Source organism: Thunnus thynnus, chromosome 11 (genome assembly GCF_963924715.1).
Source record: "Thunnus thynnus chromosome 11, fThuThy2.1, whole genome shotgun sequence".
Lineage (NCBI taxonomy): Eukaryota > Metazoa > Chordata > Actinopteri > Scombriformes > Scombridae > Thunnus > Thunnus thynnus.
The window spans coordinates 12,295,270-12,323,218 of NC_089527.1; the positions used below are offsets into that span (position 1 = coordinate 12,295,270).

Sequence of the window (27,949 nt, forward strand, 5' to 3'; positions counted from 1 at the left end):
CGTGTCCCGTTCGCACATAATGTGATGCTGCAGCATAATCACTCCAGTCTATAAACAACTTACATAGTGGCAAAGTGTCTTATTTGACATGTGTGAGATGTGCTCCCGTCTTGAAAATGATTGGTTTTCATGACATTATCACAATGAATCAACAACAACAACTCCCACATTTAAAAGTTCCATGGGGCTTTTGTAGCTAGGTTGTTCATGTGGGAGGGGGAAGATAACTCTGTACCACCTTGTCCCTCAGGGTCTGAATGAGAACATATGTGGTTCTGTGTTTTATACAGGCTGACAAGATGTAGAAGGTATATGGTGTTTTGCATAGTTCTGGCATAAAGCATGTCTTAATTATTGTTATTCAAATATGACTCATGATAGACGAGGACCGAAAACACTTCTTTGAGCCTTATTTGAACTGATGTGGTTTTGTTTGTGTTTTAGCCACATGCTAAACAAGCACATTTCCAGAAACTAGAATATGTCACTTGTCAAATGAAGCCTAATACATGCATCATGGCCTTACAGTTCTTCAGTTATAAGCTTTTCCATTTGGGTGTGCCAAATAGGCAAACATTCTATAAAAAGGGTAGATGTTAAGGGGTTAAAGCAATATAATTTAGTTTTAAATTTGATTCCTAGCTTAATAAAAAAATAAGTTTATTTTATGGAATTTTTACCTTTATTGAAAAGTCATCAACAGAATCATGGGTAGAGAGAGGGCTATGGCATGCAACAAAGGTCTGTGGCCGGAATCGAAATTGATTATGACCGCCTCGCCACATTAAAACATTTTTCACTTCGTTTTGTCTACACTTGATCTGACCACAGGAGGATGCGGGCAGAGTGTTGTTAGTGTCATCAGCCAGTTTAGGGTGTGACTTTTTATCTTCAGGGAAGAACAGGGTGACCAGGTTCATGTCCATTCCTGTGTTGTGTTGCTGTCATGGTTGGATGTTCCAACACTAACCATCACCACTTTAAGCCTACAGCACTGTCTTACACCGGTCACTTTGCAATAACAACGTCAGCAGTCATGGTTCAGTCACAATGCTCTTGTGCCCTCAGAAATGCTTTGACAGCACTCAAAGCCAAAACAGAATCATTAATGTTGGCTTGCACTTACATATTTAACTTATGGAGACAGTTTTGGTTAAAATGTATCTGTTCTCTCTGAGACAGACAATGGAAAAAAATGTGGCTGAAATACTTCCTGTGTAGACACCGTGTATATAGATAGCATAAGTATGTACAAAGGTCACTTTCTTTGCAATAACAGAGGTTACAGTGTGGAACCTTCAAACCACATATAAACATGGTGTCTTTTTTTAAGTCTTGCTCATTTAGATCAGGCTATTTTAACTGAGTGTGAGATTCTGAGATGTATTTTTGATCTTTTACATATTTTTTCACTGTTTTTTTTTTTTTTTTTACCATAAGACAAGGTGGGGAACTTTTCATTCCATAACCACAATACAGATCTCATGTAATTAACACTTTTAGCTCCAACTATGTATTATCATGTGTAGCTCATAGAGACGCTGTATATACTGTTAATTAAATTAATCATTAATGAAATTGTAACATGCTCATAAACACTGAGGAACCAGCAAGAAAATTAACAAGTCTTACAACGCACCGACCACCTGATATAATGTGCCATTTTTGGAAAATAAGAAGACACTGTGTCTAATTCATCTGTTGTAGGCAAGATGCCTGTCACTAATATCTGCCTCCACAACCAATTAAAAAGTAATAATTCATTACTCAATAATGCAGTATAAACCACTTTTTTTTTTTTTTTGCAAGTTGAGTATTTCATGACAAAAATGTTTTCATTCACTGTGGAATTTGAAACAAGAGAGACAAGAGAAACATCTGATTTCCTAACTGCTTTGAAGACACACACACACAAAAAGAAAAAAAAAACAGCCTTTTATAAGAAACTATTGTGCTAGCAGAACTGTGAAGTGACTGTAATGCTCAACCAGATGGTGGTGCCAAAGCTGTAAAAACACCCCCAAATGGATATTCCTGTTGGTTTTCTGTAACATTCATCATCAATCCAGGGGTCATCTCCCTGTACAGGACTATGCTTTTCATCTCACTAAATATGCAGGCACCATTCTTATCATGGTCAATCAAAAAGAGGATTGTGACATGAACTGAATGGTTTAAGGATTTTCTGTTCTTTAACAAGCTAATGCGGTCATATGAAGAGATGTATATTTCAAATTCTCTCCTTGTTTATCTGAAATTTCAAAGGACAAATACAGTTATTTATGTTTTATAAGTGTGCTGATAAAATAATGAGTGGAACTATAAAAACTGACCTGTTCTGAAACCTGGGTGGTAGAAGTGAAGTTCTTATCACTCAAAGCTGAATTGACTGATCCTACAAAACCTTGATGCATTTATGTAAAGGATTCCAGCAGAAATCCATGTGACTATTAATCAGTTAGAAGATGTTATCAACTAACTATGCAGAGGCGTAACAGTCCTGCTGGCTGAAGTCCAGTTCATAAGAAAGGTTAAAGTTAGCTGGATGTGTGTTTTCTTCCACTTCATAACATTTGTCACTTAGATGCCCAGGCCATTTGCAGCTAACAGATCATTAAAAGTATTTGCAATACGCAGTAAGTGAGATTTAAGTGTTTGCAGTTCACAGATTGTGGCTTTCTCACTTTTGCTTAAGAGGAAAGCTGATAAGACTTTGCATAGAAAGATGTGTGTACTCTCTCTCCCTTTCTTTTTCCTCCCTCTACTCCAACATGACATATTAAATGTGGGCAGGTCTCTAATAGAGGAGAATTAGTTTGGTGTTCCAGTTTGGAAAAGTACCAGATCAGTGCAGTAAAATGTCATTTTACTAGTTCTACATATCTGTAATTCTATCTTCAGTAAAGGGCACACAGTATTATATGAGAGTCATCTAACAATACCAGGTAATGCTTTGGATCACATTTTGTACAAAGTATCCAGGCTCTGAAATGAAGCATTTCCTGCTTTCATGCAAATCCAAAGAATATTTCCCCTCAAATGCTTTTATTATGGATGTAAATAAACAAATTTATATGGTCAAAAAATTACTAATTGGGCCTGTGACACAAATTAATGCACAAAGCTGCATGCAATTAATAAAAAGAAAGAAGATGACTTTGTAAAGTATTGCAAGAACTGGTCTATGAATATCAAGGAACAAGTTTGAAATTAATTTGGTAATGAAAACTCACAAAATTCATATACTATGTTAAAGATTTTAAATTAATCAGCTGCATGTTAATTGCACTGACGTATGACTATTCCCGCCTAAAGGATCTGAGGCATTGCAATCAACCCAAAGTCTGTTGTGGCATAGAAAAGAAAAAAATAGTAAGGCGATACTCTCACTCTGAATTGATAAGGCCTCTGTTGTGTAATGAGCAACATTTTGCTCTGAGCTGCTCTTCTTGTATTTCATTGTGACTCCATTGCCTTCAGTCACTGGACTGTTGTCACAAAGCTGCTAAAGCTTAAATGAAGAGAAAGCACTGACTAGTTTTGCAACTAGTCAGATGATATAAATCAGAGATATGAACAGATGTCATCTGCACACTGCAGCTGAAAAATCCTCTCTGGAAAGTGAGATGGTTGGCTGTGACCACATGGTGGTGCCAAAGTCACATAGATCCCCAAATACTTCTTGTCTTGTCCAGGAGAAAAACCTATTGCCTTCGGAAACAATCAGCACAACGTTTGACCTTTTGCTGTCTGCTCCGTGTGGTCAGGAGTGCTGCGTCAGCCGGTTCTCAAATGAATAAAGATCACACACAACTTTGTGTTTCACTAGCATGATTCCAAAAGCACTGACAATATGTGTTTTCATGTATGAAGGCATCATTTTGTAAAGTAAAATACAGATGTTTTGTGTCAAACATAACAAATACATATAGACCGTCAAAGGACATCTCAGAAGATGTCGAGTATGGCTACATTTACTCTGGGTTTGCAACTTATACGTCCATGATTATTCTTTGATCAACCTAGTAGCCTAAAACACAGTGAAACTCTCCGTTGCCCAAGTGCCATTGCGCGTTTAAAGGGTTAAAAACGTGGACGTATAACTGAACAAAACCTGATAACAGTGACATCAAGACTCTTACTTGTCTCCTGCACGGAGAGAGTAAGACTTCAAAGCTAGATCTTTGGTTTGACTCTGCACGGATGCGCGCCAAACCTGGAATCTCCAGACGCGCAGCATAGGATTTTGCGCACTGAAATCAAGTAGAGCTGAAGAGAGCGCACAGCGAGCGGACTGCAACTGTATCTTTACTGCAGCTCTGTCTGTGGGATACGGGCTCATTTGGCTGTACCTGACATCGACATCATATTAATACAATTACTCGGGATTAAATAGGGGAAAAGATACATCACAGTTTATGTCGGTTTGGCTTGATTCGCAACTTAGGAGTGTTGTTTCACCTGAAACACTGAATGTAGCCGATTCACCTTGTTTGTAGAGAAATCAAAGAGTCCAAGCTGCTCAGGGAAAAAAAAAATCACTCAACAACCCGAGAGACGGAGACGATTGCGAGGATTTTAGGACACTTTGTCGAAAGTGGATTGAACAAGGATGATTCCAACCGCCTAAGTGAGGTATTACATTTGCAAAACGGTAAGAAAAAGTTCATTATTATCTTTTGAAGATAAGACTCAAATGTCATTTCCTTGGGGTCCTTTCAGGTCCTTTAAATCGTGACATTTTCGACTTTTCTCGCAGGTGATCAGAGCAATGTTTCAGTGGCATGTGCGTCTGCCCCTATCCAAATCTTCCAGAGAGGATTTAAGCGCCGCTCATCTTGAATAAGTCGAGAAGTCATCGAAGATGAGAGCTCTGCAAACATTCCTGTTCTTTGTCCTCCTGCACCAGGTGAGGCGTGAGGTGGCTGAATGAGCGCAGCCAGAAATGTAAAAATATGTCTGTAGCCAAGAGGGCTTTAAAGAAAAAGTTGGCTTAAGGTTGTTCTCATGTTTTTTAAATTATTAAAATGTAAATTTTTAAATATTAACAGTTGACCCTTAAAAGACATGAGCTAAACAAAGTTTTATATATTTATATTTAAATTATTTATATTTATATATTTTACCAGTAATATGCAATTTACTGTAGATCTGCAACATATAGCTCCTGCGATATAAGCTGTATCAATCACCACATAATATCAAATATCAATTAAATCAATTCCTGGCATAAGATAGAGTTTACAGACATGAGCAGCAAATGTGTTTGGCTGACAGGAACTCATTCAGTTTTACAAAGGATATACTTTTGTGTCATCAGAACCTGCAGGCTTTACAGTAAAATACCATCTGACTTAATGAACATGAATTTTTAACATCTCTTAAAATAGAGGAAACCTCAACATCTCCACATATATGGTTGTTTTATTTATTTATATAGCCTATTAAGAACATATTGTAGAAACAAAAATAATAATTTTTAGTCCAATTGCTTTAATTTTGCAGAACAGATTGTGACTTTGCCAAAGCCATAATGTATTATACACTATGTAGTTAATTTCCCTAATAGCATCTGAATGAACTTTTTATTCCTATTTGGCATTGTGACTTTTCCAAAGAAACATTTATAGTTATAGAAAAATGCTTGAATGTGTATTTAAACAATAAAACAACCATTTACATTACATAGTTAATGTGAGAAAAATGCTTATTATAGTTCAGAATTAACAATTATTCTTAATTGAAAAGTGGATTAAATGTAGATTAAAAAATCAATTAACCATTCACTGAGTATAAACTAGTATTTGCTTGTTTGATTTGCTCGCTGTGCCACCGTGCAAAGTTTATGGTTTATTTCCACTGTGGTGTCTTTATCTTTTATATTATGGCCTTTTTGATCTTGCTTCTGTCACTTATGGCTCAACAATGCCATACAAATACAGCATGCCACTTCATTTATTCAGATATATCACATGGATATTTCTGGTAATCAATCATTCTAATAAATTTTGCTTATAGGCTTGAACAAGGTTCAACCTCTGTGTTGAACACCCGACACAGCCGTACTAAAAACTAGGCCGGAGTTTTTAAAAAAAGACAGCTGTGAACAATAAGTGAAAATTGCACAGGTTTACAAAAGCTTACGCTGTTGCTCCTTGATAACTTATACAGTGTGATGAAATCACAAGTCCTTGTGAAATTATTTAATATTTACCAGAAATTGATTGTCTTAAGCTTCTGGACATAATCTTTCCCTAGTCTAATTCTGTTTTGATTGCAGGAATAAGCTCTCCAAAGACTTATCAAAAGCTTTGGGGAAATACAAAGGTCTTTGCCCGCTTTTTTTTTTTCCCCAGCAGCCGCTGATGTTGTCCTCTATAGGTAGCTGAATACAGTGTGGTTTTTATAGTGATCATCCTAGCTTTAAGGGCTCTTGCCGTGATCACGTCTGAACAGAAAATGCCATGTGATTGAAGAAGTTCTTCACATCTGTGCCATCCTCAAAGAGGGATTTTTTAAAGATAGCCTTGAACTGTGCAGATGTAGCGGCAAAGTGGTGCTGGCTGCTCTGGATGCTGTTGTAATCAGCCTTGTGTCTATTGGGAGCCCTGCCTCCAGAGAACAAGGCTGCTTCCCTGGGGAGGCTCTCTTCATATGCCTCACTGGTTTCCCTCCCAGCAGACCCACGACTCTCTGACTTGGGACACATTGGTCCTTATCAATACTCGCCCACCCTCTGAAGAGAAAAAATGTTTAAATACCAGGCCAAAGCTCAGTGAAACCGTGAAATATGTACCAAAACTTCTTGAGCAACGAACAACCTTCCTTTTTTTCTTCTTTTTCTTTCTTTCTTTCTTTTTTTTCTTACAGTAACTGATCCATAGGATAGGTTAGTATGAAGAGGCGCTGGAAGGATGTGGTTGTGTGTGACATGCGATAAAATTGCAAGGCCAGATTTCAACCTGGGCATCATATAGTGTCACAGCATGCATCTCAGCCAACTGAGTCACCAAGATACCCTGTGATATGAAGGAAACATGTTTATTGTTTTAAGCAAAGAGTCAGCGTCTGTAGCATTCTTCAATCTTTCATGCGTGTGGCCAAATCATCCAAATGACACACCAAAACACAAAGACTTTTCTTCTTCTTACTCTTTTAGTCACACACACACACATACAGAAACACTCAGAACATGAATCAAACAGTGAAAATGTAACCCCGGCCCCAGCATCTGTGCCATACCCCAGGGACAAATAAGAGGGTCAAAGCCATCCTGGGAGAACCCATTCTTCCCCATGACATCTGCTGCAGTTATCCTTTGTGCAATGACAGCAGAACAATGTAGATGAAGATAAAACATACTTGAGAGCTCTGCTCTCTGCCATCTTCCCTCTGCCTGTCCTGCCCTGCCTTTAGTCCACAGATTGCATGCAGTGGGTTTTTCAATGCTTCTCGGGATTAAGTGTGAGGAGATGTTGACAAAGTCTATTATGCCTTCGTATCCTATGGCTCTTTGGTAATATCATGCCATGACAAAGCATCTATGTGGCCCATACCAAAAGGATCAGTGGTGGTGTTAAATGTATAGCTACCCCCTCTGTTACCGTAACGCCGCCCGGGGTCAGACTGAGCAAGGCATTTTGATAGAAGGGTGTGACGCATTAAAGAGACAAAGCTGAGCTCGTTACTAGTAAGCTGAACATGTCTTGTCCCCTGGATCCGCTACATGCTTGGAGTTCATCCCCAACTTTGATGTGTACTGATTTAGAGGATTACAAGTGATTTCTCACAGGATTTAGCATTTAATTTGAGCAGTTATTTATTTCTTTATTAACATCTAGTTACTTGATTATTTATCTGTTCATCTGTCAGTGAAAGTGGGAAATCATTACAACAAGTGAGAATTTGAATTCGGTTCGGTTCAATTTTAGCTGCTAATATTGTTGTAAAAATGTGCCAAAGGATTTTTTCCCCACTTTTTTTCTCTGCAGTGCTGGAGCGAGACAGTGAGGCTCTATTCAAAGTCAAAAAGGGCTCTGGCAAGGACAACAGTTTTATCCCTGTCTTCATAACAAAACATAAATTCTACATAAATTCCCTCTCTGAGGGCTCTTTAACCCTTTTCCCCTTCCCCATGCTCAATTAGGTTTGGTTTTATTATTTATTTATTGTATATTTAAAGGCAACTAACACTGGGAAGTGTAATAAAATGTACAGTGGGGGGATTAGGAGCAGCTCTTTAATCTCACGCTTCTGATAATACTGCATGGGCTGATTGATTAGTTTTTCAGGAAGCTTATGTCAGAAAAACCTAATCCGTCTTTGGATTGTGCCAGCCTTGTAAGGTTTTCCGCGCCGCCACTTTATCATGGCGGCGAATTACAGAGCTGCTGGGCTGTGATAAGGTCCTAGTCTCTTTTACAGACCCCACTACCCAACCCCTGCACCCCCCCTTTCCCTCTGGACAATAAAAAAATGTGTTTATATTCTTCACATCCCTGCTCTGCCTGGTCTTCACATCAACCTCTCCCAGGATTTGCCTTGTAAGAAAGAGAGAAAAAAAGAGTGGAACTTAAGTCTTCAAAAAGCCACCAGAGAAATTGGGTGGGGAGCGAGAAAAATATGAGAGAAAATGGCAGGCAGACCAGTAGAAAATTTCTGTGGAAGTGATTAAACATGGATTGACAGAGTGAAGGGGCCTTGTATGCATGTGCTGCCTTCCAGGAATCATTTTGGAGCTTACATGGTGCTGATGTGTATCTGTGCTCATATTGGGGTCACAATCTTTCTAGCCAGAAGGCTTGACTAGATAATCCCTCATAAACAATACTGTCTGTGGCATTTGCAGTCCTCAGCCTGTATGTTGTCTCAGACCTCCAAAGGAAAGGTTGTCATTTCTGCGGGTTAAATCCCTCAAATGTATCTCGCAGCCACTACAGGTTGTATTGACTGTATTGAGCCCCGCAACCTATTCCTTTTTCAATCATCAATCATAATTGTGTGTGTACCAGCAATCAATCCATGATAAAGGTCCTAAAATGAAGAGAATGAAGTTCCAAGTGATTGATAGGTGTGACACAATTGCCCTTTGCATTGACAATAACGCTCATCTGGTTGCTGGATGGACCATTAAAGACTTAAGTCAAACAATTATGAGCAGCACGATTACTTTTCCTCAGCTCCTCCTGTGATGTGAGGTTTTCAGGATGAAGCGAGGTGCTGAGCAGCAAGTCGCACCCATTCTGGCGGCTCTGGTTCAGGAACCCTTATGTTTAATATGATGTTGAGTAAAGGCGTCATTAGGCCTGGGCATCCGAGGCTACAGCCCTGAATGTTTTATGAATTTATATATATATATATAATTTTACAAAAATAAGAATTAGAAAAAATAGCGCTGCTTCTATTCATCTGTCATTCCAATCATGCATTAAAGCCATCGAAAATAATATGATATCATTGATCAAATATGCAAATATGTTTGGGTCCTCTGTGTTTCATTCAAGCAGCAGATCGACTTCACACTACACATGCGTGCATTTTGTGTGAGCGCGAAAGAGAGAGAGAGATAGAGCGAGAGAACGCGCTCCAGTTACAAGGCTTGTCATTTGTTGGCATCTGGTGGTAGCTAGCCAGCTAATTCACTAAGGCAAGACTTGAAGGCTATGGATATAGAGTAAGAGGCTTTTTCAAAAAGAAAAAGGATGAAGGCAACGAGGCGCAGGCGAGGCTAGAGGAGGTGGAGGAAGAGTTATCTCCTGTTGCTGTAGCAGCAGATGAGTCAGGACGTGAGAGTGCCATTGCCTCATCCACAAGCTCAGGTTGGTGAAGAGGAGGGCTCCTCTCAAAGATTTTTGTCACAAGGCACACCATTTACGAAAACAAGTATCTCCAAGGCACACTTTTACATATGATTATAGCTACTGTATGTAAGTCATCATAAATAAGACTAATTCCAAGGCACACCTGGCCAGCTCCCAAGGCACACCAGTGTGCCACCGGTCTTGCTAGCCTGCACTCACTGTGATGGAACAGTGCAATAATGATTTGCTTTTGTATAATCTGATATTGGTTGGTGTGCTCAAATCATTGGTCAAGTCTCTGTATAAAATACATTGGTAAATAACGTGTTTATGATCTAATTATCACATCAAAAAATGAGAGACTTGGTTAGATTTTGGTTGGCATATGCTGATTGCATCCTTTTAATGAGCAGGACAGTAAAAAGGAGAGAACAGAAGAAGATGAAGAGTGTGACAGACAGATGAGACACCAGAAGAGCTACTGGAGAGGTGAAGAAGAGGAGAAAATCAGATAGACAGCTAAGACACAGAGTTAACACAATTTGTCAGTTCAAATCACAAATCACAGTTCAAAAGGAGCATTTGTCACACAATAGAAGCAGAAGCGGATCAGAACTGGCAACATACGATCGAGCATATGACTGCTTCATCAACGTCAAGGCTCTTATTTTTTCTTAGAGTTTTACTGCTGCTGCTGAAAATAAAAATAACAATAACAAAGTTGAATGAGAACTCAGACTGCACTCATTTTGTTTATTTTGATTTCATGTCGCCAGCCTACGCAACTGACCGGAGCCTTTTGGAAGAACACATTGTCTCACATCTTATATTCATTTTACTCTAAAATAACTTATAAATAATGGTGCAATTATCAGCTGAAAATCTTAAGATTTCTGGGCTGGGCTAAGCCCCCAATGTTTCAAGAGCCTAACAACGCCTCTGATGTTGAGTTTCCTGATCTATCTGGTCCACAGCTATGAATTTTTATGGGCGATGTGCAGCCTGAGGCGGTGTTAGCTGGAGGCTCCGCTATCTTATAGCATTGTCATTATCGCTCTGCAGGGTCAGGAAGATCCAGCATCCTCTGATGCACAACTTCAACTTTTTTACTGTCTGCATTGCCTTTCAATGCTGTGCTGCAACAAAACAAAATGTAGACAACAGTTCATATAAAGCAGGTATTTTGTCTAAATCATCTGAGGAATCGTGGTGTCACTTTTTAAAAAAATGTTTGCATAGCAATCCAGTATTGAAAACCACATAGTTGTCTTGTTGCTGTACAGCCATGACTTCTCCTTCATGTCAGAACTACCAAACCATGATAAGCTGCGTAATCACATAAAACCATGACTCTAGCTAGGCACAGTAGTAAAGTTTTTGCCTTTGAAGACTTTCATATTTCCCAAACACTCTGAAGTTCCTAATTACCACCTGGTTTGGTACTTGGAGAAGGCAATCACACTACAAGTCAGCGCTTGGGAAAATGATTGACCTCTTTAATTAAAACTGCGTTGCTTTCCTGTAAAAAGCAAGGTGTGACAGCTTTAGAGTAAGTACAGTAAATCTCCTTTCTGATTATTCTCAGTTTTGCATTTCCTCCTCTGCGTCTGGGCTTTGAGGCCTTTCTTTTCAGCTTGTCATTTCCAGCCCTAACAAAGCACTGTCAGCTCCCCTCTGTCTTTGTATATTTCTTGTGAAGTACCTGTCTTCAGAGCTGTTCAGAGAAAAAGGAAGCAACGTTGTTTCTACTCCTGTTTCTTCTTCAAAGGGAGCTGTTTCTGTGAAATCAGCCGCGGCACAATCTGCTTTGAGAACAGAAACATTTGCTCTGTCAAATTCAGTGGACGTACGTTTGAGCAAATCAAGCAAAAACATTTTGAATAAAACACCCGAATCATTCACAGCATGCATTTGAAGAGAGGAAAAAACAAAACTGAAGTTGTCACACATGAAAAAAAAAAAGAAAAGAAAAAAAAAGAAAGCTCAGCTTAGATTATGTTTTCTTGAGGGGAAGTGACAAAACTAAAACGGGAACCCTGAAGTATTAACATGCCATGCCTTCTTAAGTATTAGGTGAGGAGTTTTACAAGCACGTTTGCTATTGTTGTACACAGTAGAAGGTGTTTAAAATTGGTGAAGAGAATGATAATTACACTGAGTCCAGCGTGTTTCATAGAATTATCTTCCTGAATCCCTGCTATCAGGCGCACGGAGGTGTGCTGCAGGTGTCAGGAGCCTGCACAAGAGTTGGCGCTTTGACCATGTAAGGGGATTATGAAACTGATGATGCGTTGAAAGGTAACGCCTGCCTAAAAGTGAAGTGTTCAGGGCTTTGCTGCTGTCACATGTGGCAGGTGCTGAGATAACACAAGTATCCAGATTACCTGGAGGCTCTCGTCCCAGCGCCTCCACGCTCTCTCCTTCTCTCCTAGTGGGATCACTGTTAACACTTTCTGAACATCAGGCATCATCGCTGCATTTAAATTACCCACACCACCAATATCCAACTTTCACCCTCGAGGCTTGCCACCGCCAGGTGAAAATAAAATTACAATGATCTCCTGCAGTTAATTCACAAACTGACAGGAGGCACATTATTTTAAATTGTTACAGGCTGTAAATTCATGCAGCTATACAATTTGGATTTTTATAGATTTTATTGATGTGAGGAGAGCATTTGAATCCATAGTAAATATGGACGAAATGATAAATCTTCTTCCTTGATCTGTTGATTTACTATTTTGTCAGAGTCACTGATGCTTGTCAATATAAATTCAGTTGTATCCTTGAATTTTTGCCACTATTACGTAGATGCTGCAGGTTTTCTTGCTTTAAACAGTTGAAAACAGTCATGGAGTGTAAATTAAATACATTTACTCAAGTACAAATTTTATGTATTTGTATGTCACTTGAGCATTTTATACTGTATTGCAGCCACTACACTATGAGCTAATATTGTACTTTTTACTTCATTACATTTGTCTGCAAACTAAGCTTACTAACTACTTTGTAGATCAAGATTTTCAATAGAAATGTAAGTAAAATATGATATAATATATATATATATATATATATATATATATATATATATATATATATATATATATATATATATATATACCCAACAGTATATAAAAAAGTTAGTGTTAGCTGCCAGTAGGCCAGCTACTGTACAACATTAAAATGCTTTTTTATATGTTGATGCATTACTAATACACATCCAATAATACAATATATAATATAACTCTGACAGGAGCCATTCTGTATATTAATTAAAAACAGAATTTTCAGTTGTAATGGAGTGTTTTTACAGCATGATATTGCTGCTGTTACTTATTAAAAGTCCTGAATTGCAGTGATTTTTATTTTAAACACAAATATGACTGTACTAACTTATGAGCTTAAGTAATGATTAAAAATAAAATGCTTCTACAATAACCCTTCAATTCCTGCTGCCTGAGAGTGAGTAGAAGCAATCTGTCTTTAATATTAAAGCAATAATACAGGAGTACTGTGCTGTGTGCATCAGGTGTATAACTGCTTTTTATGGCTCATGTGAAAATGTGGTCGGTTTACAAATCTGGCTTCCTTGCAATGTTACATTTTGGTGTCTGATTGCCTCCAACCAGCTCCATGTTATGACACAGAAAGGAAATTCTAAGTTTAGTACATTTGTGTTGTCAGTAGATCTGACAAAACCATTTTTGTTTATTCTTTTCCCAGCAGAAAACAGACTTTGTACTAGCTGCTAAGTTACAGATATAAAAGATCAGGCATTTAAGTTAATGTGATACTTTGAAAGGTCTGGGAGTGCTACTGTATATCAGGATTAGAATCCAAACAAACTGTCATTAAGGTCGGAGCTAACTGTGGTATAATTTCCTGTAATCTGTTCTGTTTATTAACAAAACACTGAAGCATGTTTCTACAATTCTGTGTTTGCAGCTTCCATACTGCAGTAGAGATAACTGTGTGTGATTTCTGTAGTTAAGTGTTTTACTTCTTGTAGGAAAATGTTCTTTGATGACACTGTGGACTTCACTATGAAGTTATGGGATTCATACAAACACCATTACCAGTGTATGTTTGTTGAAGCTCAAAAAAAAGGTGAGGTAAGGCATCGCTTCAGTCAGTGTCAGTTGCTGGCAGGAGGGAAAATAGAGAAGCCTGTGTGACTTAGCAAGAAAAAGAAAAACACTGACACTATAAACATGACTAATAAGTCACATAATATGATTTATGCTAGCCAAAGGAGGGTTATTTCCTCTAATTTATGCTAATCATAGGATGCAAGCAGCCCAGAGTGACATAATGAGCAGTCAGATAATATTTTGCCACAACATGTGTGCGAAAACACCTCCCAAACATACAGTAGTCAATTTTATTTAATATGAGAGATGCTGATGCAACACAGAGAATAAAATAGGACTTGTATGGGAAAGACTCTTTATTGAGAACTCTACATAGTGGTGTGCATAGCTATAATTTCTTGGAAAGTAGGCATGATTCAGGGTTCTTGCTCTCTATCAAAGCTTATTGTCCTTCACAAGAGAGGTCAAATGTTGAGGACAGTGTCAGATCAACAGCACTGGAGCTGTTAGGGATACAGTGTCTTACTCATGGACACCTCTGCAACACGTATGCTTGCTGACATGAGCACTTGACTTGGGTTATAAAACATTCAAACTCATCACCAGGCAATATTGTTGAAACTAAATAATACCTTACACACCTCAGAGCCCTAAGGCTTGGTTTATGTTTTCTGTTTGGATTGATGGAGTTAGAGCTAGTGATGCAACCCCTGAGTTCTTCGGCATTCATAATTATCTCATGACGACTGACTACTCATTTGAACACTCTGTACTTTTGTGGTGCTGAAGGAAAATTCAGCTCTGAATAACAATGAACCAACTGAAAAAGTGGCCGCACGAGCACATTAATTCAACCTGTACAGCCATGTGCTTCTTACTTTTTCATCATTTTGGTCACAGTTTTCACCGCACATTTAGTGTGAATAAAAAAAAAAAAAATGAATTTACACAATTATTATTCACTGTGTGCTCCTACACCAAAAGTTCAGTGAAGTTTGATGTTCACAGCTTTGTGTTTTTAATGTCAATCATTCTAATAATGGATGCCTCCCCCTCTCTCCACCTGAGCATCTACAGTAGATAGCGTCAGCTCCCTTGTTACGTATTATGTTTCATGGCAATGATGTGACACTCTTCAGGTTTTTTTCAGCACATCTGTCAACAGTAAAAGAGGTGAAGGGATGAGATAAAGCACTGGTGATACCACTGGGATTACTGTGATGAAAACATCAGCATCACTTTTTTTGGAGCTTGTCATACCCTCTCCTCTCACCTGCACAGCATGTTTAGACAGTTAGAAGCTGGTCTGGTGTAAACATACATACATCACCTGATGAGTGATGAGTTTTTGAGGCCTTTGGAGGTCTTATTCTTATTAGACCCCAAATGTGATTATAAGAACATCCATTAGATACTAGCTGCTCTAAATATTTATAAGACATTATCATTCAACTTATCAACATATTAAAAAAATGTGTCTGCTAAATGAGAATGAAGTTATATCAAGTATCAGATGATAATATATCTAGTATGTAGAAGATGACATAATCCACAAATTAAATATTGGATCTATAACATCTTGAGTCTTAAGATAGTAGAGGCTGTCTCATTCTGACAGAGGTCAGGTAGTAATGGCCTTAAGGATTATACTATAGGAGTGGAGGTATGTCACATGCACCCACACACACTAACGGTAGCCATCCGTGATTGGTAAGGTGCCCCCGGTGTGGATTTGCTGTTGCGATCCACCACAGTGCTGAAGCACCTGCCATGTGTTTCCCTGGACAGCCTCTGATTAAAAGTGATGGCTTTGGAGCGTGAGGCTGTTCCAGCGATCAGAGCAGCAATCTATTCTTCAGCAGCGTGTAGACTCTCACTCTGGGCTGCCTAAGCGCCTCCAGGGCCTTCTCTCTTGGAACTGGCTCTGGGTGTGAATCATTACAAATGATATGCCCTATAACATCAGGAGGAAGATGGCTGGGGAAGGATGTGGGGCAGGGGATTGTAGGCTGACAATGGTTTTAATGCGAGTGGAGCTGCTTGTCATGTTGGATGCTTGAAAGCAAGAGGCTGCAGTCCATCTAGCTCCGCCACAATCTGTGGTCTAACACTAGCAGCACGGGCTGTGCATCTTTAATACAGCAGGTGTTGTGTTGCAATAGTACTGGGAGAGTATTACGAAAGGTAGTGGTGAAGCCGGTGTAATTTCCATGGGAGGTCCAGATTTTTACTACGTAGAAGCACATCAAGTTAATGAAGCTTCAGACACAGAAAATTAGCAGAGAAATGAATTGCACCACCAAAGTGAGGTCAATTTGCACAGATAAATCCATGAAGAACAGTGGAGTGCATCATTGGAGCTACTCTGCGTGCACTGATGAGCAGGTTAATTGCCCATTTTGTTTATTGTGAGAAAGATGCCTGAAACCAATTTTCCCCAGACGCATATTCCAACCTTATGTGCTGGAAAAAAATCAACTATGGAAAACTAAAAAACAGATTATTTTAGCTCACTGAAACAAGGAACTTGGCAATGGACACTGTGCAGAAGCTCTCAATACAAAAAAAAAAAAAAAAAAGGGACAATAAGAAACAGAAAAGCAGATATCAGCTCACGAGTGGCGGGCCACATTGTCAACTGTGCCAGGTTGAGAGAGATTCCATCAGATTCCATCGCTGCCATCAAAACAACACTGTAGCCTTGCCTGCGGCCCAAAGCCCATCACGGCCGAGTACAATGTCGCCGGCTGCTCACTGAAAATGCATTTTAACGGCATCTCTTCAGATGATCCAGAAGCCAGATGTCACTGGCTTCTTAATAACTTTCTAGAGGCTAGTTCTGGTCACTGTGGCAATTACCTTTATGTCAGGCCTCTAAAAGATATGTCTACCCACGGGACAAGCAGGCAGCCAGCTCCATAATGCTCATTACAGATGAACGTCGAGGCTGATTCATCCTGACTTAGTGTGTGGCAGGTTGCTGCTCAGGCCACTGTCAGTATTTAAGTTTCATTAATACCTCTGGATAGTATTGATTGACACAAAATCACACATACAGTACATGTGCCATAGGGGTAGAACCTTTACAAATGATAATTGTACAATACTCCAAGTGGTTTAGTAGATGCACTGTGGAGAACATCTGTGACCAACTTACATTTTACCTACTAATTTATCCCTTATTTAGAGAGGAAGGTCCTTTAGATACAAATCTCTTTTCCTGGTCTTAGGCGAGATGGCAGTAAAAACAGAAAATTTGCACATAAAATGTATTTCATACTGATACCTACATAGAAGTACATGTAGAATATACACATGAAAACAAAAAGCAAATATTCTTTAATATGGGGAACGTACAGCCTAAAATCCTGTTCACACCAACAGGTTTTCTTCAAGGCAGTTTGTGAAAAGACTAAAAGAAAAGAGAGCACAGCTGAAGTAACAATATCTGCAATTCATTCCACACCCAAGGTTCATAGAGAGGTAAAAATGTACTAAGGTGTGTGCACTTTAAGCATAAACTAGAAAAATTCAGTTTTCCCGCCTTTGATGCTGACATCTATACCAATGATACAAATTCGTGATATAGAGTCCAGACACTCTTTTAGGCAGATTTTTTGAGAGTCAAAACAATTTTACAATATATCAGCCAATGTTAATTTTTTAACATGAATGCAAAACCAAAAACGTGATTCCTTAAATTTGATTATTAAAGAATTGTGACCAAGATATGTACTGAAAGGGGCATTTTACAATTGAAAACCAAACTTCCTCTCTGGTGCACAAACTATGTATGTAAATGACTTCAAACAGAAATTACTTCTCATTTATTGGCTGATATTTACGCCAGTATTGATATATCTGTGAACATCTAAAATCAACCGATAGTATTGACACTACTAATGCTGGATCAGACCAAAAATACTGAATATTTATTGATCTAAACTTATGTGTCAGTGAATTTAATATTTAAAATTGACAGCTAACCATAAAATATTTATGATAACTTGAACTTAAGTTGAGAATTTTATGTCCAAAATTGGTTCTTATTTGACAAATAGTGCACTACATCTACTTTCTGCCATTTTCATTGAGTGTTTGAATTTTACTGAAAGTGTAAAATTTGTAAACTATGTACTGGGTTCAAAAATTCCCACAATGTCCATAACACACACATCACTTTTTTGTAATAAATCTCACAATGCAACATTTTGAGATTTGTAAATACGACACTCCAACTGTCAGTGGTGATGCAAAATGATGATGATTAATACGTGTAATAAATCTGTATTTATTAGTCATTAGACAGAGAGAGAGAGAGAGAGAGAGAGAGAGAGAGAGAGAGAGAGAGAGAGAGAAGATTTCAGGTCTAAAGGGGAATACTGTATGCATAATAGCATGAAAAAATACTGCAGATATTGAAGATACTAAAAATATATGCATTCAGTATGAAAGCAGTTTTTATGTGGATACATATGGGGATCTCCATTAACATTACTGACATGATTTATAGTTATAGTAGATTTATAGTATGTTTACTGCTGTATCACTACTCTCTACTACTCTTTTATAAGACATGTATAGCTTTTACTGCTGTGGTATAGCTGTAATATCTTTGCAGATGGGTATAAGGTTCATGCATGACTCTGTGGTTTTGTTAAGGATGAACAGGAAAAGGTAGAAGCTAAACCACACAGACAGGTATCAGCGATGTTTGCCACTAGTCACTTCTTTGCCTGGTGCTGCTGAAATGAGGTCTGGTGTTTTCAGCTCCATAAGTCTGCAGTTATTATCATAATAATGTCTTGTTTCAAGTCGCCCTGAAATGCCTCTAGCACAGCAGCACCGATTAACAAATCTTAATTAAGCTTTTGTAGATTCTCCTTCATGAGACCTTGCCTCATTTTTTTCTACAGCGTCTTGTTGTACAGAAACTCGGATTCCTTTAGTCTCTTTTTAAGAGGCACCACATTCGCCTAAATGAACGAGGTGTGTTAGTGTGTGCAGGGAGACAGCGAGAGAGAAAGAAACCAAAGCCTATGTCTCAGTGCAAGCTTTCAAGTTCCCAGTGCTTCATCTCTCTCGGGGCATTTAAGTATTAGATATCCCTCTCCTGATCCTCTCGTTGTCACAGCAATTTCCCCAGTTGCTCATCATACTTAAACTCCTCTCTCATTTCCATTATAATCATCCTATACAAAGCTCACCTGAGATTTACACTAAAAGACAAAATTTGGTTTCACCTCTGAAGCTGCGCAGCACGACACCCAATCAGTAACAGATATAACAGCTCAGGCTGGTGAGAGGATGAGTGCCACGTTTTGCTCGTTCACAGCGGTGAATAAATGATCCTTTTGGGAGTCCACAGTCACACAGGTTTTATGTTCAGCATAGCGTGTTATTGTGATGTTGTAAGAGACATATCAAATTAACAGCGGAGCTCACGCGAGGTATTACTAAGTGGCAGTATCAGTGAGGAAGCACTGCCACTGGAATTAGTTGATTAAATGACTGTGGATATGATGAGCTACACAGAGGGACATTATTGCAGTGTTGCCTCATTCATCCGTGTTTATGGGGAGCAACTGTCTCAATTAAGCATTGTGAGGGCCGATAGATGGGCCAGGCTCACTGTCCGTGGGAGACACATTGATTTCACATTATATATCCAGATAGCTGAGCCATTATGTCCTATTTGCTTCATTAAGGTGTCACTACTGTCTAGGACATAGGAAGCATAGTAAAGAAAAGTTCTAATTGTAAGATAGACAGTTGCGCAGCATTTCATATACATTTACATGTACGCTTTCACATGGCCAAATGAAAGGTTTATAGGAATGTGAGGGGTGTAATGTTGTGGCAAAACAAATTGTAGCAGACAGACCTAGTTTGTTAGCTTTGTACACATGTGCTTCAGTTAGGCTTACAGCAAAATTATAATTAGTCTGGAAGTAGCGCGCCGCAGCTCAGTGAGAATTCAAACAGCCGCTGCTCGGTGCTTTCAACATCTGCTTCTCTCAGTGATCCCTACAACCGGGCCTGGGGAAAGCCGGCACTACTAATTACTAATAAAACTAGCTAAGCTTATTGCCGTGAATTATTAAAGCTTTATCTGAAGTGGACCAGGAATCGCTCCCGAAGCTAAAAGGCTTTGAGGTACAAGGAGGGATCACAGTTCATTGCTGCGTCTGGATTAGCATTTAGCACATACTTTACCATACAAGAAGGGTGTTTTATCATTGGGAACCATTACAAGTCAAAGTTCATGTGCATAGAATATCTAAGAATAGCCCTGGTGATCTGGGACCAGCTCACATGTTAAATCCAGGGGATTTTCATTGTCATGTAATCTGACAAGTCGTTCTAAAATATTAGAAGCTTAATGCAAATGTGATCCCAGCTGGGGTGCATGCATCCAGAATCATTCCCTTATACTGTGTTATGAATTTCATATTTTTATTCAGTTATTTATTTTTATTTATTTATTTTTACCATATTTTGTGCTACAAATGTCTGGGAACAGTTTTATTGCATGCTTCGCATTGCTATTTGCAATGTTTTAAATATGTATTTGTAAAACTAAACATTAATATATGCATTTAAGCAGTTATAACCATCGATCATTGCTATTTGTTCTCACATATTTTGGTGTTTTTGCAGTTAGACGCTCAATGTCATACCTTCTTGTATTCAGTATCTTGTAGACAGATGTCTCAATGATGGGCATACATATAAAATCCATTTGACAACCCTTGCTCTTTAGTGGTGAATAAGGAATATTTTTGTTTGACCCACTTTTTAAAACATTTTTTTTAAAAGAACAGCACTTTCAAGACGGCAACTTGAGTAATTCAAGAAATGTCATTATGCCAAGAAATCAAGTGGCTTTTTGTATATTCTCAATAAAATGTCATACTTCCAATTACTGAGCACTCCTTCAGCATCTGTTTGAAGTTCTTTTTGTAAAGCTTTAGTTTACCAAACATTTTTCCCATGGGTACCTTTTCTGTAGTTCAGCGTTTCCTAAAGTAAATCTTAACTTGTGTGACAAGCGGGTGCTCCATGCTCATTGTGGGTTTTTTTCTCTCCAATTTTAGAGCTGAAGTGCTTGTTTTCTTTCCTTGAAGTGCTGCTGTAGCATTTTTACAGTGCAATCGCCAAAATTTAAGATTTCATGTCTGTGAAAGATATCACTGCCAGTCTAAAACTACATCGTGCTTTTTTAACATTTTCTTAGCAAACTGGAAACATCAAATACATTTCTGTCTTTGCACCAGTGGGTTTTTTCCTTGGAAAGACCAACCAGAAATGTAATGTTTGTAGAACAACTCTAAAACACTTTGGTATAGGTTGCATAATCATCATGTTACATTACATAGTAATAGCTTTAAAAGGTTTTATGTCACCTAACTGTAATGCTCTTTTTCTGTCTACCTCTGCTCCATTTTCTCTGAAGGTCACATGCAGGAAAGTGCGTGGAGGAGCCACAGAGCTCATCGAGTGGGGGGACAGAGTTAACGAACAGAAGATTTCTCCCACGGGGGCGAGTCCACAGATCCTCAACCCCCTGCGTTTGTTTGCCAGGGGCTCCCCGGGGTTCAAGAGCAACATGAGGGAAGTGACATATTTACAGAACATGGAGGACTTCTGGGACTGGTTATCTAACCAGACAGATGTTCAGGGTGCACAGGCCAGAACTAAACGCAGGCCCATCGTCAAGACTGGCAAGTTCAAAAAGATGTTCGGGTGGGGGGATTTCCACTCCAACATCAAGACTGTCAAGCTAAACCTGCTGATCACAGGGAAGATCGTGGACCACGGGAATGGCACTTTTAGCGTTTACTTCCGCCACAACTCCACGGGCCTAGGGAACGTGTCGGTCAGCCTGGTGCCGCCCTCCAAGGTGGTGGAGTTTGAGATCGCCCAGCAGTCCACACTGGAGACCAAAGACACCAAATCATTCAACTGTCGCATTGAGTATGAGAAGACGGACCGCAACAAGAAGACTACCCTGTGCAGCTTTGACCCATCCAAGGTGTGCTATCAGGAGCAGACGCAGAGCCACGTGTCCTGGCTGTGTTCAAAGCCCTTCAAAGTCATATGCATCTATATAGCCTTTTACAGTGTAGACTATAAACTGGTGCAGAAGGTATGCCCTGACTACAACTACCATAGTGACACACCGTATTCCTCCACAGGATGACCTAGCTGTTGTTAGTATGCATCAACCTTTTGTTTTACCTTTAAACAATGTAAATGTCAACCTCTAAGCCCTTCGTCCCAAAACACCTAAATACCTGAGACAATTTGCTGGAAGTGCAACTTATAATGGGGTGCACACTGGAGGGATTTGGTGCATTATTACAAAACCTTTGTATATACTGCAGAGAAGTATAAAGCTCTAACACTTCAGATAGTTAGGTGTTCAGGGACTTGGTTTAAGGGGTTGACTTGGGATTCAGAGCTAGCTACCAACCCTGGGTAACTCCTCCCCATCACAACAGCACTGTTCTCTGTAAACCACCGGTAATTAGCATGTTGTCCAGATGTTTTCTTTAAGGCTAGACCATAGGCAAGCAGTCCTCCCAGTTGGAAACGCATCACCGGCTTCTGTGCCAGTGCTGCATTGATGCTAACATTGTCAAACTATTCCCTCAACTCATTTAATCCTTGTGCCTCACTTTAAAAAAGTTGCACTGATGTCTTTAAAGGAGAAAAAAAATGTCTGCATCAAAAAACTTGCATAAAAATATTATATATTAATATTATTTTCCACTTTCACTGAGTTAAATCTTTCAACCAACTTGAGTCCTGATCATCACTACCAAACATTCATTCATTTTCAGAATTTTAGCCATTTAAATGCCAGTTTGTTTACATAATGCCACTGTTGTTTTTGATGCACCCCCCCCCCCCCCCAAAATGTTGTAAATGTAAGGGGATTTTTCCCCCACAGTCTGAGATATGTCAGTGATTAACAACAACATTGATTTTTAGGGCATTTCTATTTTTTGTGCAGTGTACCCTTACTAAAACTGCTATAAAAATACTATATATCAATATTTTCCACTTTCACTGAGTTACATTTTTTAACCATCAGTCCTGATTATAACTACTAAATATTCATTCATTTTCAGAATTTTAACCCTTTATATGCCAGTTTTTGACATGATGCGACTATTTTTAAATGGAAAAAAAAACACAAAATTGCTATGTTGAAATTCTTTTTTGGATTATCACAGTCTGGGATATGTCAGTGATTAGCAACAACATTGATTTTGATGCATTATTATTTTTTGTGCAGTGTCAGTGCACACATGGATCTTTTCATAATATGTGCACGCTGATTTGTAAACTGTGCTCAAACACTGTGATGAAGTTAGTTTTAAGTTGGATATTCGACAGACATTCACTCCGGATCCAGCGGCTTCTTCTTACTCAGTTTCACCCAGTGTTGGCAGTAAGAGGACGGTTAGCTCACCTCCGAGCGCTCGCCCTAAAACACCTATACTTTCGTGCTGACTTGCCTATATTAGTGAAAATTATGATTAAAGAATTTTACTAAATTGGTCTCATGTAGCACACCTAATTTGATTGCTAATGTGTAATTAATTTACTTACATAAATATTTGAATAGAAAATAATTGCAGTTTTTTCAATAGTTTTCATGTGACCCAATGACTCCAAATCAATCCAAATTATATAACCACTCTGGACAGATAAGATACACCTCTTTTTAGTGGATTTTAGTGGTTCTTCTCTTTTATATAAATTACTGTTTTGAATGACACAAAACCATTGTTATTTTCAATTTTATTTGTCATTATTTTGAAGGAAAATTCATCATTTATTTTCAATAGCTTCCATGTCATGTGACCCAGCGACACCAAATCAATACTGAATTGTGTTACGCTACTACAGTCCTGTCTCACATTGTTGAAATTTAGTTGTCTCATTTTCATAATTGTCCAACAATAAACAAAATACCTATATTGTGTTTCTCAAAAATATAAAAACATGTTGTTAAGTTTGCTACAGCCACTTTGCTATGTTGGCTTCTTCTCACCTGTTCTGTTCTACATTTGTTACAATATAAAATAGAAGAAGCACTAAAATCCAATAAAAAGAGGTGTGTCTTATTTGTCCAGTGCAGTAATAATATCTGGTATTGATTTGGAGTCACTGGGCTACATGACATGGAGACCATTGAAAAAAAAGATGATTTTTCCATAAAAATATTTATTGATGGTCCCTATGTGAACCCCCCCTCCCCTTGGTTTTGAGCAAGTGCTTGGAGGTGAGCTAACCGTCCTCTTACTGCCAACACTGAGTGAAACTGAGTAAGAAGAAGCTGCTGGATCTGGTGTGAATTTCTGTCGAATATCCAACTTAAAATGAGCTTCACTGCAGTGTTTGCGCGCATGGATTGCACACAGTCTACGAATCCGTGGGCACGGATTATGAATCCGAGAGCATGGTTTATAAACCGTGTACATGGATTTACACATGGATCTTTTTTTTTTTTTTTCTCAGCTGACCCCAGGGAAGCTCTGTAAATTTCCACTTTCACCAAGTAAAATTTTTTAACCAGCTTCAGCCCTAATTATCACTACCATATATTAATTCAGTTTCAGAACTTTAACCTTTAAAAGCTAGTTTTTGAAGGAGAGAGACAGGGAGGGGGGGAATTGTGACCTTCAGTGGCTGCTCCAAACACACACACCACTCTCTGAAATCCATATCAACACACACACACATCATTTTACTTGCGTACATTTGCTACATTGACCTCAGTGCTCCATAATATAGCAGCAATGCCCCTAGTGGAAACCAGGAAAATAGCATGTATTTATCCCATAGGGCAAACATGAGAAAATGGTTAACTCTGGTGGAAAATAGTAAAAACTACAATTTTGAAGCCAGGTCCGCTCTAGATTGAAAGCCTTATGTAATAGAATGCATGATTTTATGCTGTAAAGGCTGAGGGGTTAAAGATTACAGTTTAAATAGGTTTAATTGGGGACATTTTTGTCCATAAGGATCCGAGTGTCTTTATTTTGGCTACACATTTCATTATAGTCTTATTATAGGAGCTGAGGTTGAACCAAAATTTTAATCAAAATCCACACCCTTGTCAAAATTTATGCCGTATGCATTAACACAGCCAAAATGATTGAAAAATCGCAAATTAAAAAGCCAAAAATGTCCCTAGTGAGGCACAAGGGTTAAACTGTCTATTATGGGATGAAATATAACACAATTTTCAGTCATGTTAATAGTGACAATACCAAGACATTTGAATTGTTATTCAACAGGGCATAAAATTATATATTTCCCACTTGAAACATGGCTACATTTTAACTAATTAATCAAAATAATCTGTTCATTGCCTCGAAGTAGAGTTAACATCCATTTGTATCTGTTAACAGAACACAGGCAGGACAAGGACTATTCTTTCAGATACGTTTGATCAATGGGTATTTTTTCAAGTAGCTCTGAATTATTAATATGGCCTTACAACCAATCTTTAATCTCTTTTATCTTTCTCTTTTTGGTGCTGAAATAAAGTGAATTGATTGATTGAGCTTAATATTAAGTGCCCATGAGAAAATAAATGGATCCAAGAAATCAAACTCTAAAAGCAAGCAGAGAGCATAATCGTTTATCATTACACATACGTATGTAGGTACCCATCCATGCATAACCTGGCTCCTGCCTTGTTCGCTTCCTAAAATATGTTGGTTTTCTTGCTACAATCATCATAACGTATGTGTTGCTAAACTAGTCTGAAATCCAACATCTGTGTTTGCAGGATGCACTTTGAGGCATCAGCCTGGCGAACAGGGCCCCACAGTGGATTAATGTGTCAGGAGAGGTGGGGGGAAAGCGATAATTGCAGGACAGGTGGATTTAGCGAGTCTGGCAGACAATTATCAGCACTTTGTCATGGTCCCGCCACCAGCCCTGACATTACCTGTCTTTAATAGGCTTTAATTAGCCTGGGAAATTTCATTTACCCAAGATCAAGAGTGAAGAAACCAAAAGAAAAAAAGAAGAGGGGGAAAAAAAGTGAAAATACAGAATCTGTCTGGAATTTCAATGAGAAGTGGGACTAAATTTTAAAATGTCAAACATTTCCCAATTGTACAGCAGGCTTTAGTTGACTGGCTTCTGTGTAAAATTGGATAACATCCAGTCTCGTAGTAAATGGTGTAATGTACTTTGACTTAGCAATCACAACAGCTTTAAAGGTTGTGTTAAAAAACATCACACATTAAATGCCATGAGTGGAGATGATTGCATACATTTGGGGTTTTTAGGCTAGGGCATGTGGCAATGACTAAACACAAGACAGTCATTTCTGTCATTGTTCCTTTATTTGCTGTATCTCTGATGTCTTTCCCCATCAGCTGTAAATGATCCTGTCAAATTATATACACAAAGAGAGGTGTATGATAAGGAAATAACTAAATCTGAGTTGATCTATGTTGATGTTTTAGTTCTACTCCTTTGTGCAAATGCTGTGTATTAATGTGTAACCCTAAAACTAAACGTGTTTACTTATTGCTTCAGAGTAAACAATGTCAATTTATTCTATTTTTTTCCAGAGAAATATATCAATGAGTATACTGTTCCTTATTTTTGGTGTTTGTTAAGCAATATCATGTAGATAGATGTCATATTTATTGCTTATAGTTAGATTGCTTTGATTTCCATTTTTGTAATCCTTGCAGATTGTACCTATATTGATTTCCTGCTTGCTTAATCTTGTTTAAACAGTTTCCCCTGTAAAATAGGAATAAGAACACTGCTGTGTGTATACTGTAAGTACAAATGTTCATTTTGGAATATTTGATTTCATAGGGGGTCATTTTGTTAAAATGGAATTGTAAAGATCAATTTAGGTTTTTATGGCATTAAACCTTATTTGAACTTGGCGCAGCATATTGTCATACTGAGTCAGCTCGCGTCTGTCAGTGCTCACAGTTGTCTCATTTCATTCCTATAAGGACTTCTCAACAGGATAAACACACCATTTTAAGAGGTACATTTCAGTGTAGCTTTTTAATGGCCAATAAATCTGTGTCCACAGGCGTGGATGATACCAGAGGTACACCTCAGGGAGCACATCCATTTTGCAGTGGCCATCAGGGACAGGGGTCTTTTCATTCGCTTCCATTACTCTTATCTGATCAGGGTGAGGCACCCACTCCTAAGGCATCAAGTCACACCAGGCTTTCCTGCTGCACACATCCAAATCCTTGGGAAATATCACTTTTCATGGTGTGAATACTGATAATTAAAGACACCCAAATAATAAATGATTCCCAGTTTGTTAGGTAATTGCCCCAGTCATACACTGATCTCACAATTAACATAAATCATTTGATTATGTTTACATCAAATTCACCAAGATGAAAATTTGGATTTACTTTTGGGGAATATTTTTTTTTGATGATTGTTACGGTTTTAACACCTTTTGTTGCTTCTTGATTAACACTTTAGACTAACAGTCTACGATCACACATTCACACATAATATTTTCACTTGCTGCCGCCTCTACAGACCAGAATGTAACACAGCAACAAGACATGTTGTGTTTTCATATGTTCATGAATTCTTTTTTCTCTTAACTGCAAAGGCTCTGAGTCTACAAATGCTTTCTCCGTCTAGAGCTGATGTGTATTCCACAGCTGGATTTGACAAGTTCATGACCTTTAACTGGGTTTGTGAAAACGCTTTCTGGTAAAAACAAAACAAAGGAAACTACACAGTTAAGTGGACGAGTCTGGGGAAAGCACAGTAGTTAGAAAAGCATCTAAGAGTTTATCACAAAATACTGCCTGGGATGCACTGAGCACCACACGAACTATTTCTTTAGTCTTAATCTGTCATTTCCTCATGTGGAAACGATGCTGACCAGACACCATATTTTAGTTTAGGCAAACAGACGTGTCATTACTCAAGTGAAAGCACTACTGCAGCCCTGCTTTATTTAGGCCTGAAGTATAAGACAAGGGTATTTTATGTAAACCTTTTAACAATAAACTTGGTGAA

At 38.5% G+C, this 27,949-nt stretch overlaps 1 protein-coding gene across 1 annotated transcript; it reads left to right on the plus strand.

The window, feature by feature from the left end:
* The first annotated feature begins 3,981 nt into the window (after positions 1 to 3,981).
* nxph2a (neurexophilin 2a) lies at positions 3,982 to 26,829 on the plus strand. The gene is made up of 3 exons (XM_067603197.1): positions 3,982 to 4,654; positions 4,760 to 4,909; positions 21,348 to 26,829. The coding sequence occupies exons 2-3, from the start codon at positions 4,865 to 4,867 to the stop codon at positions 22,092 to 22,094; spliced, it is 792 nt and encodes a 263-aa protein (XP_067459298.1). The 5' UTR covers positions 3,982 to 4,654; positions 4,760 to 4,864; the 3' UTR covers positions 22,095 to 26,829.
* Positions 26,830 to 27,949: the final 1,120 nt, after the last annotated feature.

Bases quoted from the DNA above. Each gene is read 5' to 3' on its own strand.
- nxph2a (XM_067603197.1), top strand. From the start codon at position 4,865: ATGAGAGCTCTGCAAACATTCCTGTTCTTTGTCCTCCTGCACCAG. The intron at 4,910-21,347 runs GTGAGGCGTGAG...TTTTCTCTGAAG, and splicing joins TCTTTGTCCTCCTGCACCAG to GTCACATGCAGGAAAGTGCG.